Source organism: Neofelis nebulosa, chromosome 3 (assembly GCF_028018385.1).
Source record: "Neofelis nebulosa isolate mNeoNeb1 chromosome 3, mNeoNeb1.pri, whole genome shotgun sequence".
Lineage (NCBI taxonomy): Eukaryota > Metazoa > Chordata > Mammalia > Carnivora > Felidae > Neofelis > Neofelis nebulosa.
The window spans coordinates 201,011,789-201,028,744 of record NC_080784.1 but is presented as its reverse complement, the minus strand read 5'-3'; the positions used below and the strand labels follow the sequence as shown (position 1 = coordinate 201,028,744).

Sequence of the window (16,956 nt, the reverse complement as noted above, 5' to 3'; positions counted from 1 at the left end):
TCCCGTGGAGGACTCCAGAGCTGAGATGGCCTCAGAATTACCCCGGTGAGGCAAGGGGTGAGGCCTGTAAAACCACGGTAGTGGTCAGCCGTTGGATGTGGGCTTGCCCCGGGGAGGCCCCCTGAGGGTGAAGCAGCTTCCTTCTGCTGAGGGCAGTTCCTTAGAGAGACTTAGCTGTGAGCCATCAGCAGGCAGTTCTGGAAGTTGGGGCAATGAGGGCCTGGATCCTGGAGGCACACTTGTGCCACAGCATCTTTTAGGGTTGTTGTGAGGAGTGAATGAGATACTGTGTGTTAAGCTGCTGGCAGTGTATCTGGCGCCTTATAGATCCTCATTCAAATAAAGCAACTACTTTATGACCAGCTTATATTTGTTGAGTATCTGCCTGTGAGTTAGGAAGGCGTTGAGATTGCTGTTTAGGATAAAAGATGAAAGAGACTTCCCTTTGGCCCTCAAATGCTTACGCTCTGGAAGGGGGCGTTCGAGTCATTCATTCAGTGAATATTTATTGAGCATCCATTACAGGCTGCGCACTGTCTTTCGCACCAGGGATGGAGCAGAGATAAGACGGAATCGCTGCTTTCGTGGACGTTATGTTCTCGTGGGAAACTTACAGTAAATAAGTAAACACATCTAAAATACTTGGGTAGCGATAGGTACACATGTTAAGTGTAAGACACGTTCATAATTCTAGAAGTCCTCAGTAGAGGAACTTCAAGAATTAAAAGGACAGAGATGACTACTTCTGGGTAGGGTTGAGGAGAGACTTCGTGGAGGAGGTGACCTTTAGGTGAGCCTCGAAGGTTTTGCACACGCAGAGATGGGGAAAGGCAGGACAGAACATGTGACAGAGGCCCCAAGGGAGGGAAAGCACAGGATGGTAAAATCCCCTAGAAAAGCTGAGTTTAACCGCAGGAGTGTGAGAAATCGGGAATGGAGTGTGCCCTGTCTTGTCCTTCGGCCCTTCCAGATCCATTCTCTACCTTTTCCATGCTGTTCTTGCCCGAGGAGGCTGATTTTTGTGGAGTGCTTGGCTGGGCTTCCTTGTTCTCTGGCTTCTGATTGGGTTCAGCCAGGGGGCGGTCCAGCAAGACATTGGAGGGCTAGGAGAGAGAAGGCTTGACTTTGGATCCATAGTCCTGACTCGGTTTAGGTGTCTGCCCGACAGCCCTAGAATTTTCTCCTTGTGTATATCAGGCGTCTGTGGGGTAGGATGGGGTTAGTCAGTAGGCTGGTACCAGCCAGCAACAGACAGGATCGCACTGCAGCCCCACTCAGGGCTGGCCCTGAAAGACAGCGACAAAGGGCATTCCTTCCCCATGGGCAGAACCTTGTACGATTCATCCCTACCTTTCAATTTAAGGTGGTTTTCCTGGGAGATACAGTTTTCTCTCTCTCTCTTCCCCTTTGTAGCTCAACACCGCAGTAGGGAGCAGGCAAGAATTTTAGACTCAGACACATTTTCTCTTAGTGATTTGGCAGTTCGTACTTCTCTTCCAAATATGACCTGAAAGGTTAGAGGTGGTAAATGGCTCTTATGGCATTTTGACTATAAATCTGAACTGGAAGAGAATCTGTAACCCATTATCAGATTCTGAATCAAGCTGCCTTGTCCTTCTCCTGTTTCGATTTCAGTGGAAATGTGTGTTTTTACTCTGTCAATGGACAGTTTACATACCTAATATACCTGATATTTAAAGGGAATTATATAATGAATACTTGATGTGAAAGGGACCAGTTAAATACTTTAACTCCAAGGGATTTCATTAAAGTAATAAGGAAATTACATTTAATTTTAAATGGTAGAAAGATTTTTTAATGTTATTGCTATTAAGCATCTATTACGCACACTCAGCCCATTTTTTTTTTTTTTTGCAAATGAATTCCCAAAGCACAATTCATCTTTATACAGGTGGGAAGGAAATACTCTTGCAAAATATGTAGTTTGATGTTGTCTTCTTAGCTGTGGAGAGAAGCATACTTTTCCAAAGAATAGAATGTGATGGTTGATTGGAAACTTTTGGAGTTACAGGCTCTTAGTTCTACCTCTTGAAATAAGAAAATATATATAAATGGGTCCCCAGATGAAGGCGTGGTGGGGTATTTTATAGCCCTAATTGACTCCAGACATAGAGGCTGTGATTTGTAAGCAAGCAGTGACAAGAGGAAGTTAAATCAAAATTAAATTAAGGGAAAGGAGGAAAAAAAAGAGATATCAAGGAGAGGTGATGAATTTTCTGAAAGCTTCTAAATACCTATCTGTGGGTAAGTGGGAAATCTGTGACTATATCTCAGTTATGTCAAAAGATGAAATCTGGAAACATTTCAGTCCTAAAAAAGATCTTTTCTCTTTTTATAAAGCCTTTTTTCTCTTCATTACTTGGTACCGTTCACTCAGTACGGGCATATTTGCTTCTATACTTTTCCATGACTCAAACCGGCAACAAAAATCAGTGTCTCCCATGATACACATGAAGTGATATTTTGGGAGGATTGGTTTTTCTTGTTTACATTTTGGGATTTTATTGTTGTTCCAGCTTGTGTAAATAAAATTCTCGGAATGAGAGCCTACCAGACACTGGTCCATGCCGAGCACCATTTTTGCAGCTGTGTCTGTCGGTCCCCCCTTTCCTAGCCTCCCCAGCCAGTTAATTCTCGGCCCGAGAGAGGACAGGGGCTGGCTTCTGGTCCCCCCTTTCCTAGCCTCCCCAGCCAGTTAATTCTCGGCCCGAGAGAGGACAGGGGCTGGCTTCTAGTCCCCATCACAGCGCAGAGCACCGTGTGGAGTTTCACACATATTTGCGAAATGGATGAAGTGAGTAAACGCCTGGTGCTTCCCGCGCTCTCGTCCATTCTCCTCCATGTGGGTTCAGACCCTCGCCATTTTGAGCCTGAGCTGAGATGATGCAACCATTCTGAGCCCCCCATCTCCCTTGCAGCCCAGCCGCTGTGCAGAGAACGCTGCTCTCATCGTGTTACTTTGCTCAGAAGCATTCAGTACTGCTCACTCCCCACACAGTGAATTTGGTTATTTGGCCAGCGTTCAAAGGCCCTTATAAAGCTGGTACTACCCTCTTTTCCATTTTTACGCCCTACACTTCCTCCGTCATCCCGCCGGCTTTAAACCAGCCTCCTCCGCTTTCTCGCCTCCTTTTTTGGCTCCTGCTGTGTCTCGCTTGGATGGCTCACCCCCCTTCACTTACTCAGATTCTACCCATCTTCAAAGGCACATTCTCTCCTCTCCTAGTCTCTTTCTTCTGAAATCAAAGCATTTGCTCATTAAGCAAGGAACTCCGGCCGTGGCACCTTCGCCGTACCGTTTTGGGTTCTCATTTAATGATCGCATCGTTGCCTAACCTTCCAAGTGCTGTTGCGCCGTCTCCGAACCCTATCGCTTGCTTTTGGGTGTGGGGGATGGAGAGGGAGAGGTGGGACTCTGATTTGACGCTTCTCGGCATTTCACCTCGCGGCACCACAGCCTTGAGATGGGGCAGTGACTCGGTCATTGGTTTTGTGTTCCAGGGCCTAGGTCCGCGCCTGGCCCGCAGTGGGGATTCGGTACGTGGAATGTGAGTAAACGACTAGAAGGCATTCTCAAATACGTGTTTACTACTTGGACTGAAAACTAAAATAATCAACGTAGGTGATTTTCCATCTTTTAAAAGCCATAAAAAACCCAGTTTTTAATTTAGCTTTTTTTTTTCGTCATTAACAGTTCTCCCTCCAGCACTTCTTCCTTTTGCCTGCCTCAGCTTTGGACTGAAACGTAAATCAATTTCCTCTAATTCTTTTCCCTGTGAAATTGGAGAGCGGCTGTTTAGTCACCTCCTTATAAATAACCCTTCACCACGTTAAATTGCCTCTAGGACTTGCTTTCTCCAGATTAAATTATCCCACAGCCTTTTCTTTTTCTCATAAAGGCCTTTTTAAAAAGAAACATTTGTTATTTTTTTTATTTCTTTTTCTAGCTCTTTATAAAACTTTATTCTTTTCATAAGGGGCTCACAGGCAACCCCTTACAAGGGCCTGGTTGCTGCCGCCTGGCACGGCGGGCACCCTGAGTCTCTCTCTTACCTGTGTGTGGGGCACCGTGTTGACGGTTTCCATCGCCTGTCAGGTTTGACTTGCTGCCACTCTCACCCTTTGTTCTGCCTCATTTTCCTGTGCATTCCTTCAAATGTGTCGCTTGATTTTCTTCCCAGAAACCCTACCTTACTGTATCAGCAGCCTTATGGCTCCAAGTTACAGACAACCCAGTGCAGATTTGCTTAAATGATCACGGGAATGTATTGATTTATACAACACTCGAAAAGTCTCGTGGTATGACTTCACCTCCGGCATGGCTGGACCCAGGGGACACGACAGTGTCACCAAAGGCCTGGCTTTTCTCACCCTCTCTGTTCTGCCGTTCATGGTGTTAGCATCTCGCTTAGGGCACCTCCCAGCTCTTGCTTCACACTGGCCAGAAAGCTGTAGTCCTTGCAGACTTGGCTTCCCATACTGCTCTATCCAGGGAAGGAGAGGGGCCCGGTCCGTGTAGTATCCATCAGAATCTTGGAATTGACTCGTAAGCCTATTTTTAAATCCATCCCTGTCCCCAAGGGGAGAGGACATACTCTTAGTTTGGCTTTTACTTAGGACCCAGCCCTGCAGTGGAGCAGTGTCCCTTCCACCCGATTCGTATAGCTGAGAGTAGGGGAAGAATGATTTCCAAGGAAATTCGGGGAGCTCTTTCCAGGAGGAGGAGAGCGGCGGATATGGGTGGCCAACAGTAAAGGTACTTGCACTCGAGATTGTGCCCTTTCACTCCGCCTTAGATTTTTAATATCGCTTGAAACGGAGGGTATCTCTGAGAATGAATTCTTTCATTTCCTCACTCGCTATTTATCGAGCCTCCAGCATACATCACGAATGCAGCCAGGTATCAGGCAGGCCAACGTGAGTGAGACTAGGAGAAACTCATAGTCTAGTGAAAAGAGAGCGCCAGGGGCAAATAATTACAGGTGATAATTGCTGTTCTCAAAGTACGTATGGGTCTGGAGGTGGAAGTGAAGACCACTTCACTTGGGAGGGGCCGAAGGGGGAAGGGCTTCCCAGGAGAGGTGAGTCTTGAGCTGAGCCTTGAAGGAGAATAGAACGGGAAGGGAGGGGCATTATCCCGAAGGCCATGGTGAACTGGAAAAGGTTGGGGCCGGGGACGGACGCGGTCAGGTACGGATTTTGGAAAGATCCTACTGCTGGCCATGGGTGGACTCGGCAGAGGTGAGAAGGACTGGCAGCGAGGAGGAAGACGGCTTGAGCTGGCACCGCCTTCGCGTGTCCTCGAGACGCAGTGAAGGCCCGAGCCGAGCCGGTGACCGTGAGGACAGAGGACAGATCCAAAGTCTGTTTGACAGGATTTGGGACTTGTTAGATGTAGGAGATGAAAACCAGTGGGTCCTAGACTACTTCGAGGTTTTAATTGTGGGTGACTAGGCGGGTGGCCAGAATGAGTGCGGTTTTATAGTTATTTGAGGTGCCTGCTTAAAAGCCAAGGGACACATATTTGGCAGTTGTAAATACAGAAGTGGACCTCGGGGGGAGGTTTCTGAGCCAGAGATGCAGATGGGGAGACATCAGAGCGTAGGCGGAGGTTGAGGCCTTAAGGAAGGAGCAGAATTGCCGGAGGGGATTTTCATAATGAGAAGAGGGCCCCAGGAGAGTCAGGGAAGTTAGACACGTGGGTCCCTCCAGTAATGGACCTCTTCTTACCTTGGTGAAGGTAATGTCACCTGAGATGGCTTGTGGCGTGGTGGCTTTGAGCATGGACTCTGGGCTCCCCTACCTACTGGTGGGTGACTTGTGGGTAATGGGAGTAAAGTGGTACCTAATTTTGGAAGATTAAAGGAGCGAAGCACTTGGAAAGTGCTTGGCATGTAGGAAGTGTGATAAAGTATTTGATAAACGCAGAAACTAATAAACGTCGTACATGCTGTGCATCGTGTATCCCTCTCTGTCTCTCCGAGGCAGTTCATCCGAAATCGAAAATTAGTTTGTTTGGACTTAAATCATTTCCTTGTCTGAAAACTCTGGTGGTTCCAGTACAACGATGCAAGTATCAGACTTCTTGAAGATTTTCCAGATTATTTATTGGATTATTTTTTCCATTGCCTGTTAATTTTACCTCTGACTTTGAAGCAGCTTTGTTTCTTCCACACTTGACATATTTTTAAATTGTTCCTGATACCTCATAGCGTACAACTCACTCTCTCTCTCTCTCTCTCTCTCTCTCTCTCTCTCTTTTTAATTTCCTTCCTCAGAGTCTTTGCTAAAGTTCTGGAATGCTCTGTTAGTAGCTCCCCCGCATTTTGGTCAGTTACTGGCATGATACTTTTAATCAGGCTGCTTTTCTCATCCGTCTGTAGGAATTGGCAGCATTTTCAACTCCTCTCCATTATGGTCAGGAATATGAACTTGCTGTCTTTTCTTTTTCCTCTTCCATTTTCCCACGTAAATGTCTTGAACCACTGATTAGATCTGTGTGCCCACAATAACATAAGCAGGCATGAAGCTGAAACCTGATTTAAAAGAGTATGTACAGAGTCTGTTACTCTATGAAAGTTTTTTAGAGTCCAGATGAAAATAGAACAGTATTCAGGATGTGAGTATGTTGCCGAATCTCTAAGACTCGTTGAACCAGACATCGTGTGTGTTCATTTTTAAATAACCGGGTGGGTCACTTTTTTATTTATTATGAACACAAACACTGATGCTAACAGCCGGCATGTGAAAGGAAAACAGGCAATAGTGATGAAAACCATTTAATGATTAGTGAGGAAACAAATATTGTTTAATGAAAATAAAAACCATGTCTAAAGGGCCTAATGCTGACTTTTGGAAATATAACCGTGTTGCGGTCTGTTGTGTACCCTCTGTCCTGTACAGTAGATATTGTTTAAAATTGCTTGGGAACTGGAGCTTGCAATTGTGAGCCTGGAATGTCCTGCAGATAATTAAGTTGTGGTCAGGCTTTGGAAAAATAAAAAGTTCTCGAACTATGATTTTATAAACATGCTACAATAACATTTCTTTATATTTAACAGTTTCTTATAGAAAGCTGATACTCTCATGAGGCATTGATTAAAGGTAAAACATCAAGAAAGAAAAAATATTAAATTAAAACTTCACTTAGGATGTTGACAGTTGGCTTGTAATATTAAACAGATGTGTATGTTCCTGGGGATATTCTTCTTTCTGAACTGAATTGCTAAGTTGTATTTTTTTTTTTAATGACAACTACAAATTTTTGATCAGTTAATAATTTTAAATGCCCTCTCTACAATCTTCTGTATTCTAACTTCATCTGTAGTTTGAGCCCTCTCAATGATATAATGATTGGTGAAACCTTTGCTGCCGCTTCTAAAGTCTTTCATTTTCTTTCTTTCTTCTTTTTCCCCCCTCTTAAAGCTTAACTGGGCTCTTCTGATTTCATGATGCATTCTTGGAGATTGATTCCTTGAAATAATTTTAGGATCATTGGGTGGAATTCTACCCTTTCAGATTTATGTCTATACTTTACTTCCATATAAGTTTCACATTGGTATTTGAGTGCACAAGTTGACCTACATTGTGGTATTGTGTTTGTGTGGTCAATTGTAAAGGCTTCGTGAAATGTCCGTGTAGCCAGCCATGCAGATCGGCTTGTACCCCCATGCTGTGGGGCCAAAGAAATGTCAGTGAGGTGGACTGAAAGGAAACCAGGCCGTGGAGCCAAAAGAGATCCAGTGAATCTCTTTTTGCTTGTAAGGATTTTGCCATATTAGACAAATAGCATAGCGTCCAGTAAAGGCAGTGGAGTGGGGTGGGCAGAGTGGAGGGGTGGCTTTGGTGGGTAGGTCGACTTTGGTGAACAGAGGAGGAGTCAGATCGGATTTTGTAGGATGAGTTGAATGTATTTGACATCTTCCAAGATTCTTTAAATCTATTTGTACAACTAGATAAACTGTTCATTGTTGTGTTTGGGCTGATGAAAAAATTTAAATTCTGAAGATCATTTTAATTGTAAGCCTTTGACGTGCGGACATCTTATGTTCTCTGGGAGATATATTTCGCTGGGCAGGAGTCTTTGATTAACCTGGAAGAAGAGTGTAGTTGGTTTGGATAGATTTATTTATCTTGGAACTGTGTATTGTTTGCACAGTCTTCTTTTTGGAATCAGTGTTTTTTCTCTGCAGATTCCATTTGGGAAGCTCTGATTTGGAGCCTCAGAATATGGAAGGCATTTCCAATAAACACAAACAAAGGCTCACTGCATTGTCTGAACAAGTACAATGACATATTTTATCATACAAAATTTTATCTAAGCTCAAGAGTAATGAATTCATTTTTAATAGCACATTATTTAAATGTGACTATTTGTTCTTTGTATCTAATAGTATAAATATTTGTAAGTGTCCTATTAAAGTTTGATTTAGGAGCAAAAATATTTTTTCATATAAAAATGTCCACTTTTATATGACAGGATTTGACAAGTATACGTTTCAGTGTATTGTTTTGTTCTCTAACTCATTGTCTTGTTCTTATTTATATTTTGTGTGGTTGTGGAAGGAGGAACAGATTTGTCTTCAGTGTCTTAGCAGTTAATGGAATCACTGCCATATTCTCCTAGAAATTTGAAATTCAAATTATAGTGGCCTTTTGGAAAGAGTTGGGAGCTTGGAGCTATGTGCAAAAATGCTGGATAAAGTTTAGCATCATTTGTTACTCTAGAAAGAGCCATCCATTTTAGCTAAGAATCTAAAAAGCAGTAAAATAGGTCTACTAAGGTTTGTATCTGGTTTTTTTTTCAGGGCTTTATACTATTTCATTCCAGTTCTCTCCCAAGGTTTTGCTCTAAAGGAGTGTTGTAAATATGTTAAATAGTTCTCTCTAACCAGAATTAATCATAACAGATTGAAGTAGAAAATGCTGTTTCTTCTTACCGTGGTTATTGCATCATAAGATAACTCTCTGTAAATGAGATTCTTTTGTAGATATTTTGGCTTGGCTTACCGATCCTAATTTCAGTACTATGCCTGATTTAGCAATAAGCTGCTGTGATCAGCGCCAGTGAATTGTATTAGGCAGGCTTTATTTTCTGTATCAGTGTGGCATTACCATCTTTCCCACCCCCAGGTCAGAAAAGCATGGTTTTATATTCTTTTTCAGTTTCAATGTTTGATAATTTCACCATGGGAAAAAGGGACCTTGGGAAGTTTTTCAGGGTAGATGGTGATTAACAAATGGCACCATTTGGACAACTTTCATCCTTTAAAACTCTCATTCGTTCAGCCCATTTTTCTCTATCCAGTGTTCAGGTCTCCTCTGCTTTACAGATAGTGAGTGTGGTTCTGTTCGGGAGGGGGTTCTGCTGCTCACGGTTGCAGGGTGTTAGTTCTAACAACTGCAAAGTTACTCCTTTGGGAATGGAAGACACTTATTGGTCCCTAGTGGTCTGAAATGGGAAATGCATCTCCTCAAAATTTCCTTAGAACTTGCCATAAAGTTTAACTTTTGATTAGAAACAAAAATGTTAATAATTTTAGGTAGGTAGGTTGGCTTAAAGTGTTCCTTGAGCTGCAGTTGAAGTTACTTATTTTCTTAATCTCATTGGAAACAGATGAACGACACATAAAAACTTGAGTACTAGATTAGCACCTGTATTTCAAGCCATTTAGGAAATGGAGGAAAATTCTGTAAACGCTGTGTAAGTACTAAGTAGATTGAGGAAAAGCCGTCAGAAGTTTTCTTCTTTGTCATCTCTTTGTTAGCTTTATCATGCTTAATTTTCATGAAAATAATGTGTTTGTTACTGTGGTCACACCGTGATTTAGCTTTGGCGTATGTATGATATTTTATTGTCCCTGTCCTGGAAAATTATAGCAGTTTTTATGAGGAGTGGTTTGTGGGTTCACACAACCCACTTGGAGTGCCATTTACTATAATTCTCTTCTAAAAGGACCATAAAACATCATGTAAATTGTTTAAAAAAGGAAAGGCCTTTTTTGAGAAAGCCTAGGAAGAAATCTTTCCAGGCTTTTGTTCTTATAGTCAGTTTCATGATTTTGAGCTCGCAATTTATTTGAAACATTAATGTCAAAAAGTAAAGTGCATGTGTATGTGAGCAAAATGCTTGTGAGCTAGAGTCAGGGGAAACTCGGGCATCAACGCAGAATAACACACATCAAATTCAACACGCTATAAGTTTTCAGAATATATTTTCTGTGGCTTTGGAAATGAAATTATGGCAGAAAGGAAGAGAAGGAGGGAGGAACGGAAGAAGAACGGAATTAATTTATAGCATGTATATCTTGTTTTCAAAAAACCTCTTAAGTTGTTGCGTGTTTATAATCTACATTAAAGCACGGTTTTCAGTAACCGGTCTCGTGAAAGTCATGTTTAAGTTCACAAATAGATTTACCTAAAGAAACTTCCCTCCTTGGCAGTTTTTACCATTTTGGTTGACTTGTTGCTGTCAGTTTTTATATACACCCTTAGGAAGGAAAGTATAAAACACACAGTAACGACGCCGAGTTCTGTCATGGTGTTTTGTACAAGTGCCTTATTCTGATATTATCTTGGTTTTGTGTGTGAGCTCTATGGGGAAAACGGACGGAAATTGTTAATAATTTTCTACAGCATTTACGTTGTACTCTGAGCTTCTAGTCATTTAAATACAAATGTATCTTATGGTTAGCAAATTGTTATAAGAAAATCCAAATATATGTGAAATGTAAAGGAGAAGCAGCTTTACACAAGCAGCAGTTTTATATAAGGATATAACAAATATATAATAGATTTAATTTTTTTATTAAACCACTTCTTTAGTACATGTGAGATCATGATATTTGCAACAACATTTTATAGGACCACTTGTAGATGATAGCCGTGTTTACGTAAATAGTGATATAAACATTTGTGCACTTTTCCCTTTTCAAATTAGAGTGTTTTTAAAAACACAAGGTCGTCTGTGTGATTTAGAAACTCCTTGGTTTTTGAGAAGAGGAGGTTATAAGTAGATCGCATTCGGGTCACCTGGCTGGCACAGTCAGTAGAGCGTGTGACTCTTGATCTCGGGGTTGTGAGTTCAAGCCCCCCGTTGGGCGTAGAGATGACTTAAAAGTAGATCACATTCATGCATCTTACAGAGGGTCAGTAAATTTACTACATGACTGTAAATCTTTTTCTGAGTATACAGACTTCTTGCTTACATGCGTAATTTCATGAATTTCAATTTAAGGTTTTAAAAAAATTTTTATTATTAAATTCCTCCTTATCTGTTAAAACACACAAAACTGACTTCCTAAAACATATAAAAAAAACCTTTATGGAATCATTCCTTATCCTACACTGTCGTCTTAATTTTTGGGGTATTAGGGTGTTTCTATTGTCATGGGACCACAGGGTAGCTAACTGAAGTGAATTTGGGGAGTAGAAAATGAAGCTGTAATCGGAAGGGAGATTTCAAAAGGTAGAATGTGATACCATACCGTGACGTTACGAAAAGTAGGAACGAAATGAAGAATGTGCTGGCAGCCTGGCTACCGCTGGTCCAGAGCCGTCCTTGGAATATTCTACAGCTTTTCCTGGGGGCAGTGTGGTGGAGTGGGGGCTCCTCTGACCGAGTCTTGAGCCTGAGAAGCTGCTTTCTGTGGCTAAGTACACTAAGCAAAGAAGACTTTTTCTGGCATTTCAACCCAAGCTGTTGGGTATGCCACAGATTTTCACAATTAAAAATTTCATGTCTAGCTCTACTGAATAAATTGTTTTAATATGAGATGTTTGGAAATAGGGTAGGCACTACCCTAAAGGGACCCAAAATCTCATTTCTCCAAGTTAGGTATTATTTTCCACTCTGAATTTATAATACATTGCTATATAACGACATCACCAATTGTAAGTGATATAGAAGGCTATGTTTAGGTATTTTCCTCTTTTAGATTAGGAAATAGTTTTCCTTTTTGTGTTAGCACGGACAATATATGTCCTAGGCATTTATAGTTATTATATAAAAATGCATAGGATTTGAGTCACGCATGTGTTCTCATGTTTTATACATTATTCAGTTGTAAGAAATCTAAACTTTATGCCTAACAATTTTTGTCCAAAAGTTGATGTTTCCTCGTTTCTGTTTTTCACTTGAGTCAGGTAGAAAATATTTTTCATCGTCTTTAGATGACCCTAAATCATTTATTATCAAATACCTAAGTTGTTTTTTTTTTTCCCCCTGCTTTGGAAATCTCCACCAACATAATCAATTCCTGTCGGAAAAGGGGTACAGTTTTTCAGTTTTTCCCCCAAAACTGCAACTTCAGAAAATATGTAAGAGATGTAGCAATTAACCTACATGCACATTTATAATACTAGAAAATGGGCAGCTAGTTACATTCAAAGACAGGATCTGATAGGCCCAAATTGCTTAAAACATCACAGTTATTGAAGATATACCCCAGGGAATTTGAGAAACCATTTAACAGATGAAAGTACATTTTGAAAAGTCTGACCTTACAGGCAATCATAAAATGAATCAAAACAGTGCTTTTTTCCCCCTGAAATGTACAGAGCCCATCTGTGTCTAATCCAGTAATTATAGACTGTGTTCAATTACCTTTTCAAACTTGGAGCAGACTGGAGACTAGGCAGTGAACAAACATAGGGTTTTGTCTAGACCTCAATTGACCACAGTCTAAAACTTGAATTTATATCTAATTTTATTTTTTGTTTGGCTTGATAGTTCCTAAAAGATTCATTTTTGCTACTTGGTGTTTTACCTTCTTAGATTTGAGATCTTGCGTTTTCTCATCACAAAGGCTTTTGTATCAGCAATACCTTATGCTATAATCAGATGTTTGTTTTCTGAATACTTATGCCTGCAAATCAATAATTTGCACTGGAGACAAGACTGCGGGGTGGGGGAGGGGATTATACCCTGAGTAGATTTTTTTTTTTTTTTTAAGTAGCCCTTAAAATATTGCTGCTGACTAGAACTCTTCTTTATGTGCTAGGAAAAATAATTTATTTTCCTCTTCAGCTTAGAAAACTATAGTTCAGGTAATTTTCAGTTGCTTTGCACACTGGATAGGATGTTTTTAAAAATGCATGTAGACTGCTGCTAAAACATCTCTCTTTTATCAAATATGTCTTACAGGTTTTTTTCTCCTTACACATTTTTATTACATTTGCTCATCAGGCTGGTATCCATTGTGAGATTCAGTGCGTAGTGTTGAAAACCCCCTTCAAACCATTTCTCTTAATAAGTTCGCTTATGATTTGATGAATCTTTGAGTGAGAATTTGAAATGCCATGGCCAGTTCAAAACATTGACATTTTATCTAGGAATCTTGGCCATTCAAGATTCTCTTAAAACACACGATGAACAGAAAGATGAGCAGTTTTGAGAGTGCTTATGCAGTCGTCAGTGCTCCTTTCCCCCACTACTTGGTATTAAGGTCAGTCACCTTCCAGTTAGCATTGGAAGCACACATTTTGAGGTATTTATTGGATTGTAATCATTGCATATTAGAGCATGAATTTTTCTAGGAACTTTATGGCCGTTCCCAGTATGCCACATTCTTTTTTTTTTTTTTTTTTTTTTTAAAGTTGTGCTCATTGAGGTTTTGCTGTCCTTGGACGTTTTAAGGAATCTGTCATGGGGGAGAGAAGTAGTTTTACCTGGTGGCCTGGATGTACTTTCTGAGAATTACACTGGGAAAGTGAAACCCAAAGATTACAGACACCTTATGCTTTATAGATCTAGGAGACAATTGCTCAAGAACAGTAAGAGGGACAGCAACTGCCTCCTTCCCATCCCCATGCTTCTTAGGGTCTTCACAGAAAAGGTGAAGGATTAGTCTTCTTAAGTACGGAATTGAGAGGCCCCTTGGATCCTCTCATTTACTCCCTCACCCGATTTCAGTGAAAACGTTCTTGCTTCTTTGTCTACCCAGTTCCTAGACCTGCATTCCCTCCTAGGTCCTCCTTTCGTACATAACATGTGGGCCCCTGATGCTACTTTCTTCATGGTGCTTCGCGCGGTTTGGATTTTTGTATTTTTTTTTTAAACCTGTTTATGCCATTCCCACTGGACTATGAGCTTCTTCAGATCAAAGGCTGAACGTGTGTTATGTTCTCCCATTGTATTCCAGCATCAGACACAATGCCTGGCTTGTGGCAAGCACTTGCTCCTTGTTGGCTGAATGATAGACTCTCTGTCTGCCTTTTGCCCTTTCTCCCTGGCTTGGTCACTATATCCCTTTTTTTTTTTTTTAAAGATCATCCAAGCCTCCTCCCCCTTTTTTTTTAAATTTTAGAGAGAGGGAGGAAGAGAGAGAATCTCAAGTGCTCCACACTCAGCACGGAGCCCAACGCAGGGCTCGATCCCACGACCCTGGCTGGGATCATGACCTGAGCCAAAATCAAGAGTTGGATGCTCAACCGACTGAGCCACCTAGGCGCCCCACTGCTAGTCTTCCTCTCCCTTTCCTTTTCCTTTTATGCCATTTCATCATATAGGTCTTATTTCCCTAGATGACTCTAGACAGGTGACGCCCCGTCCTCAACACCCTCCATTTTCCTTTCAGCCAGCCAATTACTCTTCTTTTAAAAAAATGATCCATTCCTTTGAAACCTTACTGCTCCAAACTACACCTTCTTTTTTATATACTTGCACTTGCCTGGTATTTGTACTTAACTGAACGTAGTCTTGGAGAAATCATGTTTTTTATATTTGAGGACATTGCTTTCTGCTCTGTTGACAAAGGGTTGTGCTATTATGGGGCTCATATGAGGTCTCAGTATGTGTATAATAGCCAGCGTTTCTTAAAAATGTTCCATTTTGCCATTTTCACTTGATTTTAACAGTCCTTTTAGGAAAGCCTCCCTGTTTTATAGATGAGTAAGAGACATGAGCTTCAGAGAACCCAACTTGACTTGACTGGAAACATAAGCCCCAAAGTGGCAGGACAATAATTCAGATCAGGGTTTTGTCACCCTACCCCCCGGTACATCAAAGTTCTTTGTAAATATTTTATAAATTTTATTTTTATATACATTCTGGACCCATAGAAAATTGTGCTAGTTTGTTCATTGGCCGAAATGACACAGCCTGTAATTATGTCTGTTATAACTGCAATGTTGACTGTTAGTTTTCCCTACTTCTTGAGGGCACTGGCCATATCCTGTTTGGTTTTCAGTCTATAGCACGTGGTCATAATAGAAATGAAAAAAGCATTTATTTGTTGAATGAATATACTGAATCAAGTGAAAGAAATAAAAGAAATGCAGTCAAAGTATAAATCTTTAACTCGTGTAGTTAACATACCTTATTTTTGTCCGAGCGCTCTACTGGGCACTGGGAGAATAGTTGGGAAGAAAATAGTGCTTTCCTTTGACAAGTATATCATCTACATTTGTTAAAATATTTATTTTTGAGAGAGAGAGAGAGAGAGAGAGAGAGAGACAGGCAGATAGACAGAACATGAGCAGGGGAGGGGCAGAGAGAGAGGGAGACACAGAATCGGAAGCAGGCTGCAGGCTCTGAGCTCAGCACAGAGCCCGATGTGGGGCTCAAACTCACGAACCTTGAGATCATGACCTGAGTCGAAGTTGGACACTTAACTGAGCCACCCAGGTGCCCCAACAAGTACATCATCTAAAAGAAAACAATGGGCCAATGTAAAGACATACAGTGAGTGTGGCACACAGAGATGCTGGTCTCTAGTCTGCCTCGATTTCAAGCCCCAGCTTTGGCCCTTTCTGGCCGTGCAACTCAGGCAAGTCATTTCACCTTTGTGTGTGTCAGTCTTCTCCTTGGTAAAATGGGGGTTTTAAGTGCCTGCCTCATAGGGTTGTTACAAAAATAGTTAGGAGTAGTGTCCGTTCATAGTAAATGTTCAGTAAATATTAGCTTTTATTAATATAGGCCACAGAAGGCCGCTGGGCCACAAAGATAGGCATCCACAAATAAACACATGTAAACATACCTGATTATATATAACAATAATGGCAAAAGTAGTAGAAAACACTAAGGAGTTGCCGGGGTAATTTGGGTGGCTGAAGCTGAGTGAGGTCATTGAATACTGAACAGTGAGTACGGGAGGAGAACATTCCTAAGACAACGGTGCATTCACCCAACAAAACATATGCCGTGTTTCCTGCATATGCTGCCTTGTGGACGTTTGTGAATTCCACAGGTCAAATTTAGGGAGAAAGGTGCTAAAAAGAGCTCCTTTAGCCAGGTGCCAGGACTCTTCCTGGGGTGTGCCTTCAGAGGGTAAAGGGTACAGATTAGAATACCATGGATCCCAAGGAAGAGGGAGTTTTGATTAAATAATCGGTTAAGAATCATGCAACAGAGGAAAGACCAGCCGGTTATCATGTAGAGAATAGTTTCAGTGAAGAGTTGAGAAGCCATTTCCTAAGGTATTAAGATTAAATAAAAGGGATTAACATTAAATAAATGGTTGTGTTGAAAAATAGACACAAAGTGGATCATCCATTCAGGGTCCTTAGTATTGAAAGGTTGGGAGTGAAGGATCCTTAAAAGTTAATAGAAATCGCATCTAAACAACACTTCAGTGTTCTCTCTCTCTCTGTCTCTTTTTACCATAACCAAATAGCTGAAAGAAAGAACATTTTTATTTCTTACTGTAAATTTTTAAAAATGAGAACAATGATAAAATGAATTTGACTCATGAAGTCTGTTTTCCATTGAAGTTGTACTGTTGCCGAGCTTGACAAGTTGATTGCTTAACTTGCGATATTATTTATGCAACTGCTTTCCCATCTGTAGTGAGAAGATTGAGAAACATTGCTCTGATTTGTGTATCTACGAGTCTTCCTGACTCATGGAGAAGCCTTGCAGAAGTAATCACTCGGTGTACATTTGTGGAACACTTTCGGGGTGCTGCTTGATGCAGTGAAGTCATAGTGTACAGGTCT

At 41.2% G+C, this 16,956-nt stretch overlaps 1 protein-coding gene across 3 annotated transcripts in view; it reads left to right on the top strand.

Annotated features, from left to right (window-relative positions):
- STX18 (syntaxin 18) overlaps positions 1-16,956 on the top strand; it is a 123,144-nt gene that overhangs the window by 14,037 nt on the left and 92,151 nt on the right. Inside the window, exon 2 of one of the 3 annotated variants that reach the window (XM_058723102.1) lies at positions 5,762-5,830. The exons of the other annotated variants lie outside the window; for them this stretch is intronic. Coding sequence (XP_058579085.1) covers positions 5,762-5,830 — 69 coding nt within the window. The remainder of the gene's footprint in view (positions 1-5,761; positions 5,831-16,956) is intronic. 3 annotated transcript variants of the gene reach the window in all.